This window comes from Puma concolor, chromosome B4, assembly GCF_028749965.1.
Source record: "Puma concolor isolate L17-30 chromosome B4, mPumCon1.1.hap2, whole genome shotgun sequence".
NCBI classification, from domain to species: domain Eukaryota; kingdom Metazoa; phylum Chordata; class Mammalia; order Carnivora; family Felidae; genus Puma; species Puma concolor.
In genome coordinates, this window is record NC_141673.1 from 126,016,335 (window position 1) to 126,036,185 (window position 19,851).

The following is a 19,851-nucleotide window of genomic DNA, read 5'->3' on the forward strand; positions in this document are numbered from 1 at the left end:
ACTTTTCCATTTCCAATTAAATTCTAAAAATTTGTCACAGGTTTTTTCTTAGTGTTGGATGATAACACTGAGTTTCTGTATTATTAGCCACTTTGTATAGATAGACAAGAATTCACAAGTTCAAAAATGCCAAACTTCATACTGTGTCGTGGGAGATGTTACAAAAAAGACTAGGAATGGGCCCAAATACCTTGAAAGTAATGCATTTTATGTCCATTTGGTGCAATGATTGGTTGTTTTTCCTCCTCCTGTTTTTTTTTTTTTTTTTTTAATTTGTTTGTTTATTTATTTATTTAGAGAGGGAGAAGCAGAATCCCAAGCAGGCTTGGGAGCCTGACAGCCCAGAGCCCGACACGAGGCTTCAACTCACGAACCAGGAGATCATGACCTGATTTGAAATCAAGAGTAAGGTGTTTAACCATCTAAGCCACTCAGACACCCCAGTTGTGGATTCTCTTAATACTATAAGTAATCAAATGAAGTGACTTAGAAAGTAGGAGGAAAGGGGCGCCTGGTGGCTCAGTTGGTTAAGTGTATGACTCTTGTTTTTGGCTCACGTCATGACAGTGTGGAGCCTCCTCAGAATTCTGCCTCTCTCTCTCAAAATAAATAAATTGAAAAAAAACCACAAAAAAACAAAGAGCTTCCACTGCTAATATAAAACTTTTTTTTTTGAGCTACACAAAAATACAAAGCAACATATTTGCTACATTCTTAGGTGATATGTTTGTAAAATTTTATTCCTTAATCCACAGTTACATTAAATTATTGTGTATGTTCTGGAGAACAGTGTTCTACTCATTTATGTATTTGGAAGACACGTTTGAAAATTGGGGGAAAAAAGCCTTTTCATATTATAATAGGAATTCATTTCCCCAGAACATTTTAAATCCCTAATTATGGTTTAATTTTTTTGTACCCCTATGAGTTTTATTAAATAGAAAAATGCTTGTTTTGTGAAAGCTTTAAAGTAATTTAGTAAAGCAGTCAATAGTAAGGCAGTGGTTTAGTAAGTTAAGATTTATCTGTGCAGTGAAACATGGCCTTTAATGGGGGAGAATTATATGTATCAATAAGAGAAGAATTCACAATTATCAAAAGGAGGTTGCCATGCATAGGATAATTACAAATTTTTTTTTTTTGTAATTACAAAAACAACTATACATTTATGTATATTTACATTTAGAAGTCTGGAGGCTTTAACGAACCTAACTTTTTTTTTTTTTTTTTTAAATGAAGTTACTTTCTTTAAGTTTATTTGAGAGAGAGAAAGAGAGCAAGCAAGCATGCAGGGGAGAGAAAGAGAGAGAGGGAGGGAGGGAGAGAACCCTGAGCAGGCTCTGTACTTCTCTGCACAGAACCTGATGTGGGGCTTAAACTCACATCCTGGACTATTTTTTTTTTCATAAAGTTTTTTTTTTTTTAAGTTTATTTAATTTAAGGCGGGGGGTGGGGGAGAGATCGAGAGCGAGCAAGTGAGCGAGAGAGAACTCCAAGCAGGCTCTGTACTATCAGCACAGAGCCTAACTCAAGGTTTGAACTCATCAACTATGAGATCATGCCCTGAGCTGAAATCGAGAGTCAGATGCTTAACCAACTGAGCCACACAGGTGCTGTCATATCCAACTATTAATAGAGGTTAATTCTGAGTAGTTAACTCTGATGAGGTTGGATTAGGAGAAAAGTGGTAAGAGGAGATTTTCACTTGTAACATTTCTGTGTTATATTTACTGCAAGTATACTTACTGTAAGAAATACTGTATGTATTTCTTTTGCATTAAAAAGAAGGAGTTTTGAGTTCCTTATTTTATTTCTTAAGGTGAAATTTGCAGGCGGTGAAATGGAGAGATCTTAATTATGTGTATCATTGGCTGAGTTTTCCCAAATTTGTATAGCTATGTGGTTAAGATCCACCTCAATCAAGATAGAAAGATGTCCATAATTGTTCCTACTTCTATATAAAGCTATTTCATTCTTTTTTAATAGCTGCATACTTAAAAAAATTTTTTTATCCTTCTGTTGATGGACATTTCATTATTACCAACAGTAAATATTCTTAAGATGTTTCTTTGTGGACTTGCATAAGCATGTCTACAAGATAAATTGGTACCCCATGGAATCACTGGTTCATTGGTCTGTGCATATTTTAGTTTGAGACCTATTGCCTTCGAAAATGTTTTACCAGTCAGGAGCACCTGGGTGGCTCAGTTGGTTAAGTGTCCGACTTCAGCTCAGGTCATGATCTCATCTCATGGTCGGTGAGTTCCAGCCCCGAGTTGAGCTGTGGGCTGACAGCTCAGAACCTGGAACCTACTTGGATTCTGTGTCTCCCTCTCTCTTGCCCCTCCCCGACTTGTGCGCTCATGCGTGCACACTCTCTCGCTCGCTCTTTCACTCTCTCTCTCTCTCAAAAATCAACGTTAAAAAATAAAAAAAATAAGTTTTACCAGTTAATGTTTCTAGCAATATAAGATTCTTAGATCTTAATTCTTTTTCTCTCTTTTAATGTTTCTTTATTTTTGAGAGAGAGAGCAAGAGAGAGACAGAATGTGAGCAAGGGAGGGGCAAAGAGAGGGAAACACAGAATTCAAAACAGGCTCCAGGCTCCACACTGACAGCCCAATGCAGGGCTTGAACCCACGAACCACGAGATCATGCCTTGAGCCGAAGTTGGACACTCAGTCGACTGAGCCACCCAGGTGCCCCTCAGATCTTTTATTCTTGCTAATACTGGCTATGTTAGCTCTTTTAAAATGTGCAGATAATTTAATTATTTTCTGAATTTAGCAACCCTTTCATCCTGTTCCTTGTAGTGATCTAGGCTACTCATCAGAACATTTGTGAACTAAAAAACACAAATGATGAGTTACAACAGGAAAGTATTCAAAAGTCATTTAGGAGAATAGATTCACATACCTACTTTTCACTTCTAAAAGGAGCAAATCCATTCTTTTTTGTTTTTAAAATTCATTATCACTATTATTACCTTATGAGTTTCCACTATGAAAAATGAGGAAGTTCTTAAATTTTATCCCCTAAGACCTCCACCAGCCAGTTTTTATTTACTGTGTTCTTTAGCATTGTAGAGGTTTATAACATTGTTATTCTAGAAGCAAAATTCAAATGGATGCAGTGCTTACTTTTAATTCTAATAGTTCATTTCTGAGTTGTCTTGATTGCTCTCTTGGTTAGCAAGTATAGTCCTTTATCAGGTGTGCAGCCCGTCTGCTTCCTGTCTCCAAAATAAGTATTCTCCTCTCCAAAGTATTTACTTTCTTGCTTGAGAATTGCCTGTTGCCTTTATATTTAAACAATAGGTTGACTGATAGTGGTTTCAGGTCCCATGTTATTTCCCTTAACACTTTGTAGACATTGCTTTTACAGCGTCAGGGCGTCAAGTGTTGCTGTGAAGAAATCAGAGGCCGGGGTGCCTGGGTGGCTTAGTTGGATAAGCCTCTGACTTCAGCTCTGGTCATGATCTTGAGCTTTGTGGGTTTGAGCCCTACATTGGGTCTGTGCTGACAGCTGGGAGCCTGGAGCCTGCTTCAGATTCTGTGTCTCCCTCTCCCTCTGCCCCTCCCCTGTTCACACTCTGTCTCTCTCTCAAAAATAAACATAAAAAAAAAAAATTCAGAGGCCAAAATAACATCCTGTCTCCCAGCCCCCCACAAGAGTAGTTTTTACTTGGAGATCTATGAATTCATCATTGAACTTGAGAAACTGGGCTGGGATATAGCTTGATTTTCACTATTCTCTCTTGCTCTTTAGTCAAACAGTATAACTTTTTAGTTACAAGTCCACCAGTAGTTCTGTGAATATTTTTGTTGTACTTTTCTGTATTCTCTATTATAAGGACCCTAGGACTCTGTAGGTTGGATCTCCAGTGCAGGTATTCCTGTGTTGGGGCACCCCAAGACAACCAACCCTCAGGTGCTGTGATTGACAAGAATGAGTCAGGATTCAGCATGTTGTAGTGCTCCTGGGGAAGACTGATTACACAAAAGGATACAAAAGCAAATCTAGAAGGGAAAGGTGCATGGGGCAAAGTCTGGAAGAAGTAAGGCACAAGCTTCCAAGAGTCTTCTCCCCGATGGACTTATTAGAACATGCTTAATTCCTCTAGCAACAAATTGTGACACGAGTAAAATAGTTGCCCAGGAGGGCAGCTCATTAGAGACTAGACCCAGTGGCCAAGGTTTTTATTGGGCGCTGGTCATGTGATCACCCTCTGCCCAGCATGTACCAAAATTTCAGGCTCCCAAAAGGAAAACAGGTGTTCAGAATAAAGCACATTGCTTATACAAACAGTTTGGGAATGCCCTATCACGAAGATGGAGCCGAAGGTGAAGAAGGAAGCTCCTGTTCCTCCCAAAGCTGAAGCCAAAGGAAGGGCTTTGAAGGCGGAGAAAGCAGTGCTGAAAGGCGTCCACAGTCATAAAAAAAAAAAAAGAAGATCCGCACGTCATTTACCTTCCGATGGCCCAAGACACCGCATCTCCGAAAGCAGCCCAAATATCCTCGAAAGAGCGCCCCCAGGAGGAACAAGCTTGACCGCTATGCCATCATCAAGTTTCCCCTAACTGCCAAGTCAGCCATGAAGAAAATAGAAGACAACAACACTCTTGTGTTTATTGTGGATGTCAAGGCCAACAAGCACCAGATCAAACAGGATGTAAAGAAGCTCTATGACATTGACATTGTCAAGGTCAACACTCTGATCAGGCCCAATGGAGAAAAGAAAGCATATGTTCCATTGGCTCCTGACTATGATGCTTTGGATGTTGCCAACAAAATTGGGATCATCTAAACTGAGTCCAGCTGGCTAAATCTAAATATAAATTTTTTCAACAACAAAAACAAACAAACAGTTTAGTAGGGAAGGTTTTAAATCAGTGTTGGGAACTGTTTCTCACAGTCTTTTCCAGATGCCAACCAAGGGCGGACCTTGCAAGCAGGCCTTTCTAAAAATAGCCGTCTGAAGCCTGTTGTGTTCTTATTTCAGAGGCTTTATTATCATTTTATTTCCCAGTTCTCTATTTTGTTTTTTTTGAAACCCTCTCTTATCTCGGTTACACAACAGAAGTTAAGAACATTGCGTTAACGGATTGAAAGTATTTATTTTGAGAGTGCTAGTGCACGAGCAGGGGAGGGGCACAGACAGGGAGACAGAGGATCCCAAGCAGGCTCCATGCTATCAGCACAGAGCCCGACGCAGGACTCGAACTCACAAACTGTGAGATCATGACCTGAGCCAAAATTGAGAGTTGGACACTTAACTAAGCCACCCAAGTGCCCCACTATTTTCTGTTTTTTATTTTGTTTTTCTTATATACCATTTTTGAATTATTCCTTTTACTTATTTTCAAAAGTACAAAGACATATTTGGAGTTTTTTTCCTTGGGTTTTTGTTTGTGTTTTGGTGTTGTAATATTGTTTTGGCTACTACCTATGTATAGGTCCCATGTTGAATGAATCTTTTCTGTTTATTATTCATTGAGTAGAAACAGTTACATTCACATAGCTTCATCTCCTTTGTAGTTTGCTCAAAAATGTTATAGAATACTCTGGTTTCTCTTCAGATCGCATAAAAATGTTATAGAATGGGGTAAAACGTGTCCCTAGACGACTAAACAGATGTGTTTTCTGGAAATGCTTTCACCAAGTTTTCCCTAGCAGCAAATTTCTAGTCCTGGTGAGTGGAGCCGATAAAGGTTGAGGCTTTCTGTGAAGACTTCTAGCTCACAGCTTTTTTTGTACGGGGCTTTAAATTGTGTTTCTGCCTCGTTAACTCTGGCGAGGAGCATTGCTCTTGGTTGCTCTTCCCCTTCCCTTAGCTTCTTCCAGGAAGTTTATCCAGATTTCTCAGGGAAACACAGACACCTGCTTGCCAGGGTTGACGCTCCTGTTCCTCTTTCAGCTTTATATGCTGTGAATGGGGTACTGACAAGACCTTCTCAGATCGTCTTTTCTCCACCTGGACCCCCCTGTCCTGGTTCTGAGTAGTAAATACTTGATTAGGCCTCCAGGAGCCTTTCCTTTTCATACCCTGTTGAGGAACTAGGTTTGATCCACATTTCCCTTTGTCAGGCAATTATTCCTCCTCATTGGGAATATAGCTAGCTGTCCCTTAGTTTTATTATAAGTGGCATGTCCTTCTCGGATTGATTTGTTTTTCTCCATTTCTGCAGACTTCAGAAACAGAAATACACACACTTACTCTTTTCCTACTCTTTTACAAGATGTTCAATATCCTACAGTTACTGAAAATACCAAAACAGGGGCGCCTGGGTGGCTCAGTCGGTTAAGCGTCAGACTTTGGCTCAGCTCGTGATCCTGCGGTCCATGGATTCGAGCCCCACATTGGGCTCTGCTGTCGACACAGAGCCTGCTTCAGATCCTCTGTCCTCTCTTTCTTCCCCTCCTCTGCTTGTGTGCATGTGCTCTCTCTCTCTCTCTTTCTCTCTCTCTCTCTCTCTCTCTCAAAAATAAGCATTTAAAATTAAAAAATCAAAACATAGAGGTTAAACTTTGTAGATAGTGAGCAATTTTAAAAGTAATTTCTCACCATAAATTCAGTTTCCCTCAGGTTACTTAACAGGCTACTTAACATGATACTTAATACTGATGAAGTATATTTTAATGTTGGGAAGATCTTATCATTCGCAACATAATGAAATTGAACATAAGGTGGTGATGCTGCATTTGATGGTATCCGTGTCAACTTTAGTGAAAAACCTAGAAGAAAATTGAATGTCAGCCTTCACTTGATATAAGAGTGTTTTTAGGGGCACCTGGGTGGCTCGGTTGGTTGAGCGTCCAATTCTTGATTGCGGCTCACGTCAGGATCTCACGGTTTCTGGGATCAAGCCACACATAGGGCTCTGCACTGACAGCAAGGAGCTTGCTTGGGATTCTCTGTCTCCCCCTCTCTCTGCCCCTTCTTCTCTCTCTCACTCTCTCTTTTTCAAAATAAATAAATAAACTTATTTTTAAAAAAGTGTTTTAACATCCTGTCCCAAACAGCATTTTCTAAAGACTGCATTTAGATTAGTAGAATTTTTGAGGTTAATATTCAGTTCATAATTTTTAAGAACCTCTCCATTTTTTTTAATAGTGTACCTCCCTTTTTGACAAAAATCTCAACAAAATATTTTTTAGCAGTTGTGAAAATTTTTTCTTTCCTTCACAACTGAATAATCCAGTAGCATAAATCTCTGGAGATCCAAAGGAGGCCAGATTTGCCTCTCTCAGCCTGCGTGATTTCTATCTTTCTTATCTTGCTAGTATCAGCACTTTAATATTTCAATTACTATTTATATGAAATAATATGGTACATGCAATAGAATACTCCAGCAATTGCACAAACATTTATGATGAAAACAGATGGCAACCCTGCTGAAAAATATTTGTTGTAATGCAGTAATATGTAACATCTTAAAATTATATTCATTATCTCCTGTTTGGTGTAGAGTTGCTAATATGTGCAGTTAAAAAAAATGCCAAATAAATAAGTTTATGTTTTCATTTATGTTTTAGTGGGACATTCTCATAATCTCAGTTTTTAGTTCATAGACCCCTCATTTTTTTTTTCTTTTTTTTTTTTTTTTTATTTTTTTTATTTAAAAAAAATTTTTTTTTTCAACGTTTATTTATTTTTGGGACAGAGAGAGACAGAGCATGAACGGGGGAGGGGCAGAGAGAGAGGGAGACACAGAATCGGAAACAGGCTCCAGGCTCTGGGCCATCAGCCCAGAGCCTGACGCGGGGCTCGAACTCACAGACCGCGAGATCGTGACCTGGCTGAAGTCGGACGCTTAACCGACTGCGCCACCCAGGCGCCCCAGACCCCTCATTTTTAAAGCTATTTTAATATTTTTTTCTTAATCAGAGTACCTTCATTCTATTTTCCCTTTTATTTGTATGACTGTGCTATCAGAAAATCCACTTCAGTGGTGTTGATTTACTCCTTTATTTGTAAACATTGCAATAAAAAGTCAAGCTTTTGGCAGGTTTTATGGCCCTGCATCAACTTTGACATGTCCTTTTATCTTTCCTGCCTAAAACTCTCCCCTTCAGGAAAGCTGAATTACACTTCGATACTTGTTTTTGTACAGTTAGTCCTAGTGTTGAGGGATCTCCAAGACCACTCCCTGGTTTGATGACTCTCTAGTATGACTCCTAAGATTCAGCATTATTTGTGACTATGATTTATTGCAGTGAAGTCATCTGAAGCAGAATCAGTGAAAGGAGGGGGCACGTGGGAAAAAGTACAGGGTAACCCAGTTGAAAGCTTTACAGAATTCTCTTCCAGTGGAGTCACACAGGAAACAGTTCCCTCAGCAACAGGTTTGACAACATGAGATGTTACCAGCCAGAGAAATTTATGAGAGGCTCTGACCAGGATTCTTATTCAGGGGTGATCATGTAGGCACTCCCTGCCTGGTACATGCCCAGAAGGAAATTCTGGTCCCCCAGAAGAAAAGTCAGTGTTGGCCATCAACCTTATTATTTATACAGACAATTTAAGCATAGTGAGCTATTCTTGTCAGGTAACCGTGAGTACCTGCCTGAAATCTAAGTTCCCAGATGCCAGCCAAGGACCAACCTTATAGCCATGCCTTCCCAAGGAAGGCTAGCTATTCAGGCTTGCTATGTTAACTCTATTTTTTTCTTTGTTTCAAGTTTTAATTTAAATTCTAGTTAACATATAATATGATATTGGTTTCTGGAGTAGAATTTAGTAATTCATCACTTATGTATAGCACCCAGTGCTCATCACAAGTGTCCTCCTTAATACCCATCATCCATTTAGCCCATCCCCCACTGTCCTCTCCTCCAGCAGTCCTCAGTTTCTCCTTTATAGTTAAGACTGTCTTAAGGTTTGCTTCCCTCTCTCTCTTTTTTTTCTTTCCTTCCCCTGTGTTCATCTGTTTGGTTTCTTAAATTACACCTGTGAGTGAAATCATATGGTATTTGTCTTTCTCTGGTTGAACTTATTTTGTTTAGCGTAATACACTCTGGCTCCATCCATGTCGTTGCAAATGGCAGGATTTCATTCTTTTTTCCATAGTCTTTCCTTCTGTCCTCTCCATGAAATGGTTATCCCCATAAAATATTGTGATTCACACTACAAGTTTCCATGCCACAAGACATTGTTTGAATTGGTGCTATGTGGAGGACCCAAGGTTTTACAAAGATGAATGAAACGTAGTTGTTTCATTTAAAAACAGAAAACTTTGGTGTGAGTCAGACCGTTAACAGTGAAGGTGTACATGAAGTGCCATCAGCACAGAATAGGAATGACTGAGTAAAAGAAAATTGGTAAAGGTTTTCTGCAAGTGGATGTTATTTCATTGGAGACTTGAAAGTGAGCAGGCAATAGGCTGATGAGGTAAGATGGGGGAAGGGTATGCAAGGTGGAGAGAAAGAAGTATGGGGGTGTGAAAATGTAAGGTGGCTCATGACAAAAGTGGTCAGGTTTGTCTATTCAGTTGCTTGTGCAGAGAGGTTGGTGAAAGATGAGGTTGAAAAAGTTAGGGGAGGCTGGCTGTCAAATGTAAAAAGATTTTTTCAACTAAGGAATATTTAGGTTTTTTTTGTTTTTGTTTTTGTTTTTGCGCAGAACATATGTTGGAGCTAAAGAATATTAGTGGTGCATAAAGTTGTTTTCAAACTGCATGCAGATCACGATCCATTAGTAGGTTGTAAAATCAATATAATGTCTTTTTAGTATTTTATAAAAGAAATGGGATATTATTTTGTAACGTATCCTAGTGCATTGCACACAGTGAAGATGTTTCATGAAACATTTGATAGATACACACGCACCTACATATGTGTACTGGGTTGTGATAATAAGTGCATTTGTAACATTGGGTTACAGTCCAAAAAGTTTGAAAAAATTTTTGAAAGCAGATGAATTGCAAGACTGTAAACAAACCATTTCAGAGTGTTGTATTTCCAACGATATGGTGACCTAGATAACCTGAAAATGTTTCTGCTACACACAACCTAGGAATACTAAATAAAAAATAGGCCAGAAGATGCACACCTGGGTGGTTGAGAATGTGAGTGAGATATTCAGGGATTAGAATGAAGAGTAACTGAAAACAAAGCATGTGAGCTCATATTTAGGGTTGGGGGATGTGGGAGGGGAGGTAGTTAGTTGGTCTCCTAAACCTAGGGCCTTTTTCTTTTGTTGGTGTGTCTGTGTGTGTGTGTGTGTGTGTGTGTGTGTGTGTGTGTGTGTTAGAGCACGAGCAGGGGAGAGGGAAAGAGGGAATCTTAAGCAGGCTCCACACCTGGCACGGAGCCCCACATGGGGCTTGATCCCATGACCTTGGGATCTTGAGACAAAATCAGGAGTCAGATGCTCAGCCGACCGAGGCACCCAGGCTCCCCTAGGGCCTTTCATTTTAATAAGAGGCTATTAACCCTAGGAGCTGAGAAGTATCCAGCAGTCAGTGCAAGGCAATAATCAGGAGTTGATCTCTCTTGTCTTAGGATCTGGGTTGAAGAAGACAAATCTGAGAATGTGGAACTATGGTTCATACCTCATAAAGGTTTGGAATTCAAATTCATACTACCCAAGGGGTCTTAAAACCTGCAGTCTGGGAAATTAACATAAAAATTTGATCCCAAGCCAGTTCATGAGGTGCTTGGCAAAAGCCAGGCAAAACCACTCTTGAGTGACACACATTCAGTGCTGGCCACACACATTTCTCATGGTTGAATGCTATATACTAAGATTCAAACCTCCATAAGTGAGAACAGCATATACAGCAAATTGAAGGATCCTATTTCCCCCTGAACTTTAGCAGAGTAGAGCTCTCTGGTAGAAACTTAAAAAAATTTTTTTTAATGTTTGTTTATTATTGAGAGAAAGACAGCGAGCATGAGCATGGGAGAGGCAGACACAGAATCTGAAGCAAGCTCCAGGCTCTGAGCTGTCAGCACAGAGCCTGACGCAGGGCTCAAACTCACAAACTGCGAGATCATGACCTGAGCCAAAGTTGGATGCTTAACTGACTGAGCCACCCAGACGCCCCTCTGGTAGCAACTTTAAAATCAGAGTTCTTAGGGGTGTCTGGGTGGCTCAGTTGGTTGGGCATCCGACTTCGGCTCAGGTCATGATCTCACTGTTCACAGGTTAAAGCCCCATGTGGGGCTCTGTGCTGACAGCTCAGAGCCTGGAGCCTGCTTCAGGGTTCTGTGTCTCCCTCTCTTTCTGCCCTTCCCCTGCTCACGCTGTCTCTCTCTCTCTCTCTCTCTCTCTCTCTCTCAAAAATAAATAAATATTAAAAAAATAGATTTGGGGCTCCTGGGTGGCTGGTTATGCATCCAACTTTGGCTCAGGGCATGATCTCGCAGTCCGTGAGTTTGAACCCCGCATCAGGATCTGTGTTGACAGCTGAGAGTCTGGAGCCTGCTTCAGATTCTGCATCTCCCTCTCTCTCTGCCCCTCCCCTGCTTGTGCTCTGTCTCTCTTTGTCTCTCAAATGAATGTTAAAAAAAAGAAAAAAAAAGAATAGAAATAATGGGGGAAAGACAATATTCAAAAGTGTAATACTAAGAATTTTCCAGGATTTATGAAAGACATGTAAGAAGTACAATGAGTCTGAAGCCAAAAATAAAAATAATTCCATGTCTACTTCAGAATGAAACTGCAGAATGCCAAAGACATAAAGAAGATCTGAAAATAGTCGAGGGTGAAAAAGCCAAAAAGCTATTTCAGTAATTAAGTCAAGAGCTGATGTAGGTCCAGTGTTGGAGGATGGGTCCAGAAGACCTGTCGGAGAATTAGAGGTGGCATGATTTGGTAACACAATATATGTCGAGTAAGGAGGTTTAGGAAAAAAGGTATTTAAAATAATGTTGAGACTTCCGGTTTGGTTATTGAGGCAGATGACACTCTGTTCAAGATTGGCAACAGAAGGATTGGAAGATTTGGGATGTGCTAAGGATGAAGGAGTGGATCAGAGAAAAGTAACATTGTTTAGGACTTGGTAAGCTTGAGGTGACTAGGGGACACCTACATACAGTTACCTGCAGGTGATGAGAAATACCAGTCCAGGGTCTAGAAAGCCCGAACATACGAGTACACAGGTCATTTTTGTAAGTGATTATTGAAATACTGAGATTGCCAAGGGGTAGAATGCAAGGTGAGAAGAAATGCAGTATGTTTTGGAATGTGGGGAATAGACCTCTTCAAGACGTAGATCGAAAATGAACAGTGAGAATGTAAGACAGGAGTGGAATAAAGCTGAGAAGCTTAGTGAGATTTGACCATCGGGAGATTATCGAAGGAAGACAGGACACACACAGTTATGCTGCAAGGAGTTTTGACAACACCTGTGAGATGTTGCCAACCAGGCTCGCTCATCAGAGACTCAGTGCTTTCGATTTTTATTTGGGGCTGATCACCTAGGCACCCCCTGACTTTTGAAAAAGTCTTTTCTGTGTGTTAGAAGTGACCCCCAGGTGTTAGTTGTCTAAGGAGTGCATGGGAAGTAAGAAATTGGAAAACACTCAAAAAAGTTGGACAGTAAAGGAAGACTAAAAGACATCTTTGTTTTAAAATACAAACGGTTTACCATGCAGCAGTATACCATTTTAGAAATGTTTTATTGTCTGTTTAGGGTCTTTTTTAGTCTTTGAAGACAGGGACTTTATTTTTCTTCCCCCCTAATGCTGTTATGAAAACAGCAATGCTCATTAAATGAGTAAGCAGTTTTTGGTGCCACTTTATTGCCTTCCACCAGATGGACATCTTTCTATTTTTTCTTTTCTCAAGTGTGTCCCACCCTGCTCTCTAAACTACTTTCTCTGTATTCAGCTTTTTTTTTTAGCTTGCTTTTTCTTAGTTATCCATTAGTGGGATTATCTTAGGACAGTCAAGACTAAAGAGGTTTTAAGGGTTTAGGTTGAGACATTAAAAAGTTTGGTTGCGGGTGTGTTACTCTGTTAAATTGCTCATCTTACATCCCTAGGAGGAATATAAAAAAACAGCAGTGTGAAGCAGTTGTGGGAGCACAGTGTGGCAACGCAGTGTTAAGAGGAGCCCATGTCTACGTTCCCGGAATTGTGTCAGCTTCAAAATGTAAGTATAATGTTTAAACGTCTCTGTAAAATAAAAGATTCTTTAAAATCCGTGTACATGATCAAATGGAAACTTTATTTAACTATCACTCAGATGCATTTCAAGTTTATCGGATATCTTCCAAGTTTTACGTTTGGGATAGCCAGCGAGAGATTTATCTGATACGGTCTAACAAATCTGGCATCCACGTAAGGTCTGCCAGTTTTTTCCTTTCCTTATAAGGGTATGTGAGATGATCTTCAGAGGACTGTTACTGATTAATAGAGTGTAAGATGTCAATGAGATTTTATTTTGTATTCTTAAGTCCATTGCCCTCAGACTTCTGTTGTCACTGTGTGGGTAACCTTCAGTACCTGGAATTTTAATATTGGAGTAAAAGTCAATATTCTTAATTTACTCACTCAGTTGATGACCTGTTACATTATGCTTAGTAAATTAGTCACTGTGGTTCAGTCCTAATTTATTGGGCTTGAAATCAAGAGACAGGGCTTTTGATCTCTTGGTAAGCTATTCAGTCTGTGGGCTTCAGTTATCTTGTCTGTGAAATAAATAACTTGACCTACATTAGTGTATGCTAAACTACTGCCCACTGGCCAAGTCTGGCCCATGTCTGCTTTTGCGTGGCTCACAACTGAAAATGGTTTTTCCATTTTTAAAAGATTGTTTTAAAACGCAGAATATGCCAGTAGACTTGATGTGGTTCACAAAGCCTCAACTGCTTCCCCCCCTTTACAGAAAAAATTCACTGACCCCTGATCTGTGTGAACAGTTCTAGCTCTAGCTGATCTGCTACTCACTACTGTGGGCAAGTTAATGGGCTAGACAAATTTGTGGCAGGCTAGGTCTAAGAAGAAGTGGAATACAATTTCCCATTTTGAAAGTCATCAGGATGTGTTAGTGAAATTAATGAAATGACTATAAAAATCAGACTTAACCATAGAAATAAATTCCGTACTCTGTAGTTTCAAGGTGTTGTGAGTATATACACATGTATATGTATGTGCGTGTATATGTGCACACATACATATATATGCACGCATGCACACACACACACATATATATATATATATATGAATGAATGTTTGTGCTTATCATTTATATCCCTGCTGTAACTGCTATAATAGGAAACCTGCAAAGAAATAACAGGGTTGTGGGATTTAGAAAAATTTCTTTAAGGGATTTTAGTATACTTTTTTGAGGAATCGTTTTAAAAAAAAAGTGAAAATGGAGGGAGAGGAATGGGGATGTGGGGTGAGGGTAGGAGAAAGAGAGAGAGAGAGAGAGAGAGAGAGGGAGAGAGGGAGGGAGGGAGGATCCCAAGTAGGCTCCTCTCTTTCGGCACATAGCCCAACGTGGGGCTAAAACTCATGAACCATGAGATCGTGACCTGAGACGAAATCAAGAGTCAGGCCCTCAACAGGTGCCCTGGGATCTTTTTAAAGGAACCTTAGAACTTTGAGGATTGAGCCAAAGATACCAAACTTTAAATGAAATTTTTTAGGAAATGTTAGGTTTGGAGAAAATAATTTAAGTAGGAGATACCTTCCTTTTCTGCTTAGCTAAATTCTTCCAATTTAGATAGAATGTTTTGAAGACTTTTATTTTTTTGTTTTCCTAGAAAAAAAAGTCTTCAGTTAGATTTATTGTTACAGAACATTTAAAAGCAAAAAGCAGTATTTTCTGTAAGGGATTATTTTGAGATAATGAGCCAGTTTAGACCTCCATATCCACTCGTGATGCCCTTTCATGTCCCCAGTCCAGCTTAAAGAATGTTCACTATTCTCCTACCAAAACAGAGTTTAATTAGTATCATCTGGTTTTCTTCTTTCTTAGTTATGAAAGCTGGAGATGTTATTTCTGTATACTCTGATATTAAAGGCAAATGTAAGAAAGGAGCCAAAGAATTTGATGGAACGAAAGTATTTCTTGGCAATGGGATTTCTGAGCTAAGCCGCAAAGAAATCTTCAATGGGCTACCTGAACTGAAGTATGTCGTCAAGTTTTGTTTGGGGGAAATGTACATCCTTTCTGGTGATTCAAGGAAAATAAAAACAATGTCAAAAATAGATCTAGTTGCATTATAAAATTTTGTTGGTATAAATTCAACTGGAAAATAATCGTTGAGTGCGTATTTCCATGGTTTTTGAAAAATTGCTTTTAGGTGAAAGAGTAGGTGCTTAGATTAAAGGGCCCTGAGTAATCACATAGTCACACTCTAGTTGTCAGTTTCAGTTTTCCTTGTGAATTTTATTGATTTAAAAATTGTTGCATCTTTGGGGAACAGTACTCATCTTGAAAAAGGATAAATTGTGACCTATCCAGAGCTTTTTAAACAATCTGACTTTGTGAAAGGAAAAGCTTATGATTTTAATAAAAATTAAAAAGCAAAAAATTTATATTAAATTTTTACCAGAAAGCCACATGGCTACTTGTGGTCAAGGATTAGTGTTTGGATTTACTCAAACCAAATTAAGATACAGTTATTGTTAAATCATCTCAGGTTGCTCCTGGCTCTAACTAAACACATCAAATCTGTGGGCAGTCCAGAGTCTGCTTTTGCTTCACGTTTCGGCCTAAACTGTTTAAGGAGTTCTGTGGACAGCTCCATTACCCCACCGCTGACAGCTGATGTAGAGGTACTGAAAGCTGTGCGTTTATCTGCGGAGAACTGGACCACTTCCCTGATTCCTGGAACAGATTTCATGTTGCATTGATTTGGGTTTATGATTGAAATTACTTCTTCAGAAGTAACAGATTATTGGATTAGCTAACTCTGGAAAGCAGGCGCTTTCCAAATGGCCAAGAGCAAATATTTTATTCTTAGACGGCTTATGAATATGAAGATAAAGCATATGTATGTTGTGTTTTTCTTTGGGTCTGAAATAGGGAATCAATGCTTTGACTGCCTCCTTCAGTTCTGTTGTTAGTAGTACACGCCTCATCCTCTTTGTGTGTGTGTGTGTGTGTGTGTGTGTGTGTGTGTGTGACTGGCTTCATTTTTTTTTTTCCTGAAGAATAATTGACATACAATATTGTATTTCAGGTATACAGCACAGTGATTCAGTATTTATATGCATTAGAAAATGGTCACCACAATAAGGTGTTACCATCTGTGGTCACGCAAAGTTGTAACAATATTATTGACTATCTTTCCTATGGCATACCTTACATCCCCATGTTTTATTGATAACTATTTTATTTTTAAATTTTCCTTCAGGTTTATTTATTTATTTTTGAGAGAGAGTGAGTGAGTGAGTACAAGCGAGGGAGGGGCAGAGAGAGAGAGATCAGGAGACACAGAACCCGAAGCAGGTTCCAGGCTCTGAGCTGTCAGCTCAGAGCCTGACATGGGGCTGGAACGCACAAACCATGAGATAATGACCTGAGCCGAGGTCAGACCCTTAACCAACTGGGCTACCCAGGCACCACTTTTGATAACTTATTTAATCTTATTTGTAACTTATTTAACCCCCATAACTTAATCCTGGTAACTGATTTATAACTGGAAAATTAATCCTTTTCACCTATTTTATTCATTACTGTCACCCCCTTGCCTGTCGTACCCATCAGTTCTCTGTATCTATGATTCTGTTTCTATTTTGTTTCGTTTGTTCATTTGTTTTTTAGATCCCACAGTGAAATCATAACAGTATTTGTCTTTATCTGACTTACTTCGCTTAGCATAGTACACTTGAGGGCCATCCATGTTGTCATGAACGGCAAGATTTCATTCTTTTTTGTGACTAATATTCCTGTGTGTATATGTATATATACCACATTTTCTTAATCCATTCATCTATCAGTGGGCACTTTTCTTCTTGTGATTGATTTCTAGCTCCTTGCAACTGATTTCTAGTTTCATACTGCTGTGTAGGAAGAGAAGCTTGATGTGATTTCAGTCTTGTTAAATGTTAAATTTATTGAGATTTGTTTTGTGGCCTAACGTGGTGTATCTAGGAAAATGTTACATGTCCACTTGAGAAAAATGTGTAGTCTGCTGTTTGGGGATGGAATATCCTGTATGTATCAAGTCGATCTGGTTTGATGTGTTCTTAACAGCTGTTACTGGATTATTTTCTGTCTGGATGATCTATCCATTGATATATGTGTGGTGTTAAAGTCCCCTATTATTACTGTTGTTAATGATTCTCTTTATGATTATTTAATGCGCTTCTTTGTCTCGTTACAGCCTTTTTGTTTTAAAGTCTTTTTTGTTTCATATAAGTGTTGCTACCCCAGCTTTCTTTTAGTTTTCATCTGCATGGAATATTTTTTTGTAGCCTTTTACTTTCAGTCTGTATTTGTCTTTGGGTCTGAAGTGAATCTTTGTAGTTAGCATATAGATGGGTCTTGTTTTTTAGCCATTCACTCATGCTATGTGTTTGAAAAAAATTTTTTTTAGTTTGTTTATTTTGAGAGACAGTGCGAGTGGGGGAGGGGCAGAGAGAGAGGGAGAGAGAGAATCTCAAGTAGCCTCCCCAGCACTGTCAGCGCAGAGCCCGACATGGGGCTAGAACTCATGAAACTGTGAGATCATGATCTGAGCTGAAACCAAGAGGATGCTTAACCGACTGAGCTACCCAGGCGCCCCCACTCATTGCTTAGATCATTTATATGGTACTTATTGCCATTTTGTTACTTGTTTTCTGATTGTATTTGTAATTCTTTGTTCTTCTCTTGGGACTTGATGATTTTAATATTATGCCTGGATTACTTCCTCTTTTTTGTGTGTGTACCTATTCTAGATTTTCAGTTTGATAACCATGAGATTCATACGTAATCTATGTATATAACAGTGTATTTTAAGTTGGTGATTGCTTAATTATGAACACATTCCAAAATCACTACATTCCCCACCCCCACCCAGCAGCATTTTATGTTTATGCCATCATATTTTACATCTTTTTATCCTATGTATTTTTTATCTAAATTATTATAGGTATAGGTGATTTTACACTCTTGTCTTTTAACCTTCAGACTAGTTTTATAAGTGGTTGATCCACTACCTTTACTATATATTTTCCTTTACCAATGAGATTTTTTTTTCTTTCATATATCTTTATTTCTAATTATGGCCTTTTCCTTTTTGCTTAAAGAAGTCCCTTTAATATTATAAATTTAATTTAGTGGTGATGATCTCCTTTAGCTTTTGCTTCTCTGATAAACTCTTATCTCCCCATCAATTGTAAATGATACCCTTTCTGGGTAGAGTATTCTTGATTGTAAGCACTTTGAAAATATTGTGGCACTCACTACCTTCTGGCTTGCAAAATTTGTGCTGAGAAATTGATAGCGTGATGTGCAGGGTAGGGGGTGGGTTCCCTTATACGTAACTAATGCTTTTTTTTTTTTTTTCTTATTTTGTTGCTTTTAAGATTCTGTCTTTATGTTTTTAATTTTTGACATTTTTAATTATAATGTGTCTTGGTGGGGATATCTTTGGGTTCATCTTTTTTTGGATTCTTTGTTTTTCCTAGACCTGGATGTCTGTTTCCTTTGCCAAATTAGGGACACTTTCATCTACTATTTCTCAAATAAGTTTTCTGCCCCTTTCGCTCTCTCTTCCTCTAGAGACCCCAAGAAGGGGAATGTTAGCGCACTGATGTTGGCTTACAGGTCTCTTAAACTATCCTTAACACTTGTAATTATTTTTTCATTTTTTTGTTCAGTTTGGGTAACTTTTACTACCCTGTTTTCCAGATCACTGCTCTGTTCTTCTGTATCAGTAATCTGCTGTTTATTCCCTATAGTGTATTTTTATTTCTGTCATTCCTCACCTCTAATTGGAACTTTCTTATATTTTATTTTTGTTGAAATTCTCTCTGTGTTTATCCATTTTTCTTCTGAGTTTGATGAGCAGTTTGATGGCCATTACTTTCTTTCTCTTGGGTAGATTGTTTATCTCCGTTTAGTTTTTTTTCTTTTGTTTTATTTTTTTGTTTGGAACATATTCTTTGTCTCCCCATTATGCCTAACTCTATGTTTATTTCCATGTATTCCATAGTTCATCTACATCTCCTGGTCGTAAAGGAGTGGCCTTATGTAAGAAATGACCTGTAGGGCCCAGAAGTGCGATTCCCTCGCGCCGACCACCAGACGCAGGTGCTTCAGGGGTGTTCCCTGGGTGGGCTGTATGTGTCCTCCTCTTGCGGCAGCCCCTCAGTAGCTCCAGGTGCATTCTTCCCTCCCTTGCCTGGTTAGCTGGAGGCCCATCCCTGATGGCTGCAGGTGTGCTGGTGGGTGGAATTATCACCCTGTAGACTGCAAGGCCCTGCTGAGGGCTGGGGTCGTATGGGGTTCTCAGTGGGATGCACACCGTGGCTTTAGCGGTCTAGAGGGAAATTTCAAAATGGTGCCTTTCATCCCAGCATCAGCAGGGCTGCCCCCAGTGTCTTACCCCCCAGGGCGAGTCCCCTCCATCCCCTTCAGCAGTTGTTCCAAGATTAGTAAGTAGGTCTACTTCTATGGTGCATGTGCTTTTTGATCTGGCTCTGATCTTTTTTGTTCTTTTTGATGTGGTTTTTTAATCTGATCTGAAACCATTTGTACTGGTTTCTGGGTTGAGTCTGTGTGGAAGGCTTTTTTGAGTGGGTTTTCCTTTCCCTATGGTTCTGTAATTTTCCTGGACCTACTCCCTGTTGGTTTTTAAAGCCAGCTGTTTTGGAAGCTCATCTCTCCATGCAGGATCCAAGGGTTGGGTTGCCTGATGTGGAGCTTCGATCTCTCTTCAGGGAGATAAGATTCCTTTGAGG

General features: G+C 39.3%; 1 protein-coding gene and 1 pseudogene across 4 annotated transcripts in view; both read left to right on the forward strand.

Annotated features, from left to right (window-relative positions):
* NSUN6 (NOP2/Sun RNA methyltransferase 6) overlaps positions 1-19,851 on the forward strand; it is a 73,005-nt gene that overhangs the window by 4,651 nt on the left and 48,503 nt on the right. For all 4 annotated transcript variants that reach the window (XM_086714820.1, XM_025930261.2, XM_086714821.1 and 1 more), the window contains exons 4-5: positions 12,990-13,099; positions 14,933-15,086. In XM_086714820.1, the coding sequence (XP_086570946.1) occupies positions 12,990-13,099; positions 14,933-15,086 (264 nt within the window). The remainder of the gene's footprint in view (positions 1-12,989; positions 13,100-14,932; positions 15,087-19,851) is intronic.
* LOC147579491 (large ribosomal subunit protein uL23 pseudogene) lies at positions 2-7,524 on the forward strand (annotated as a pseudogene).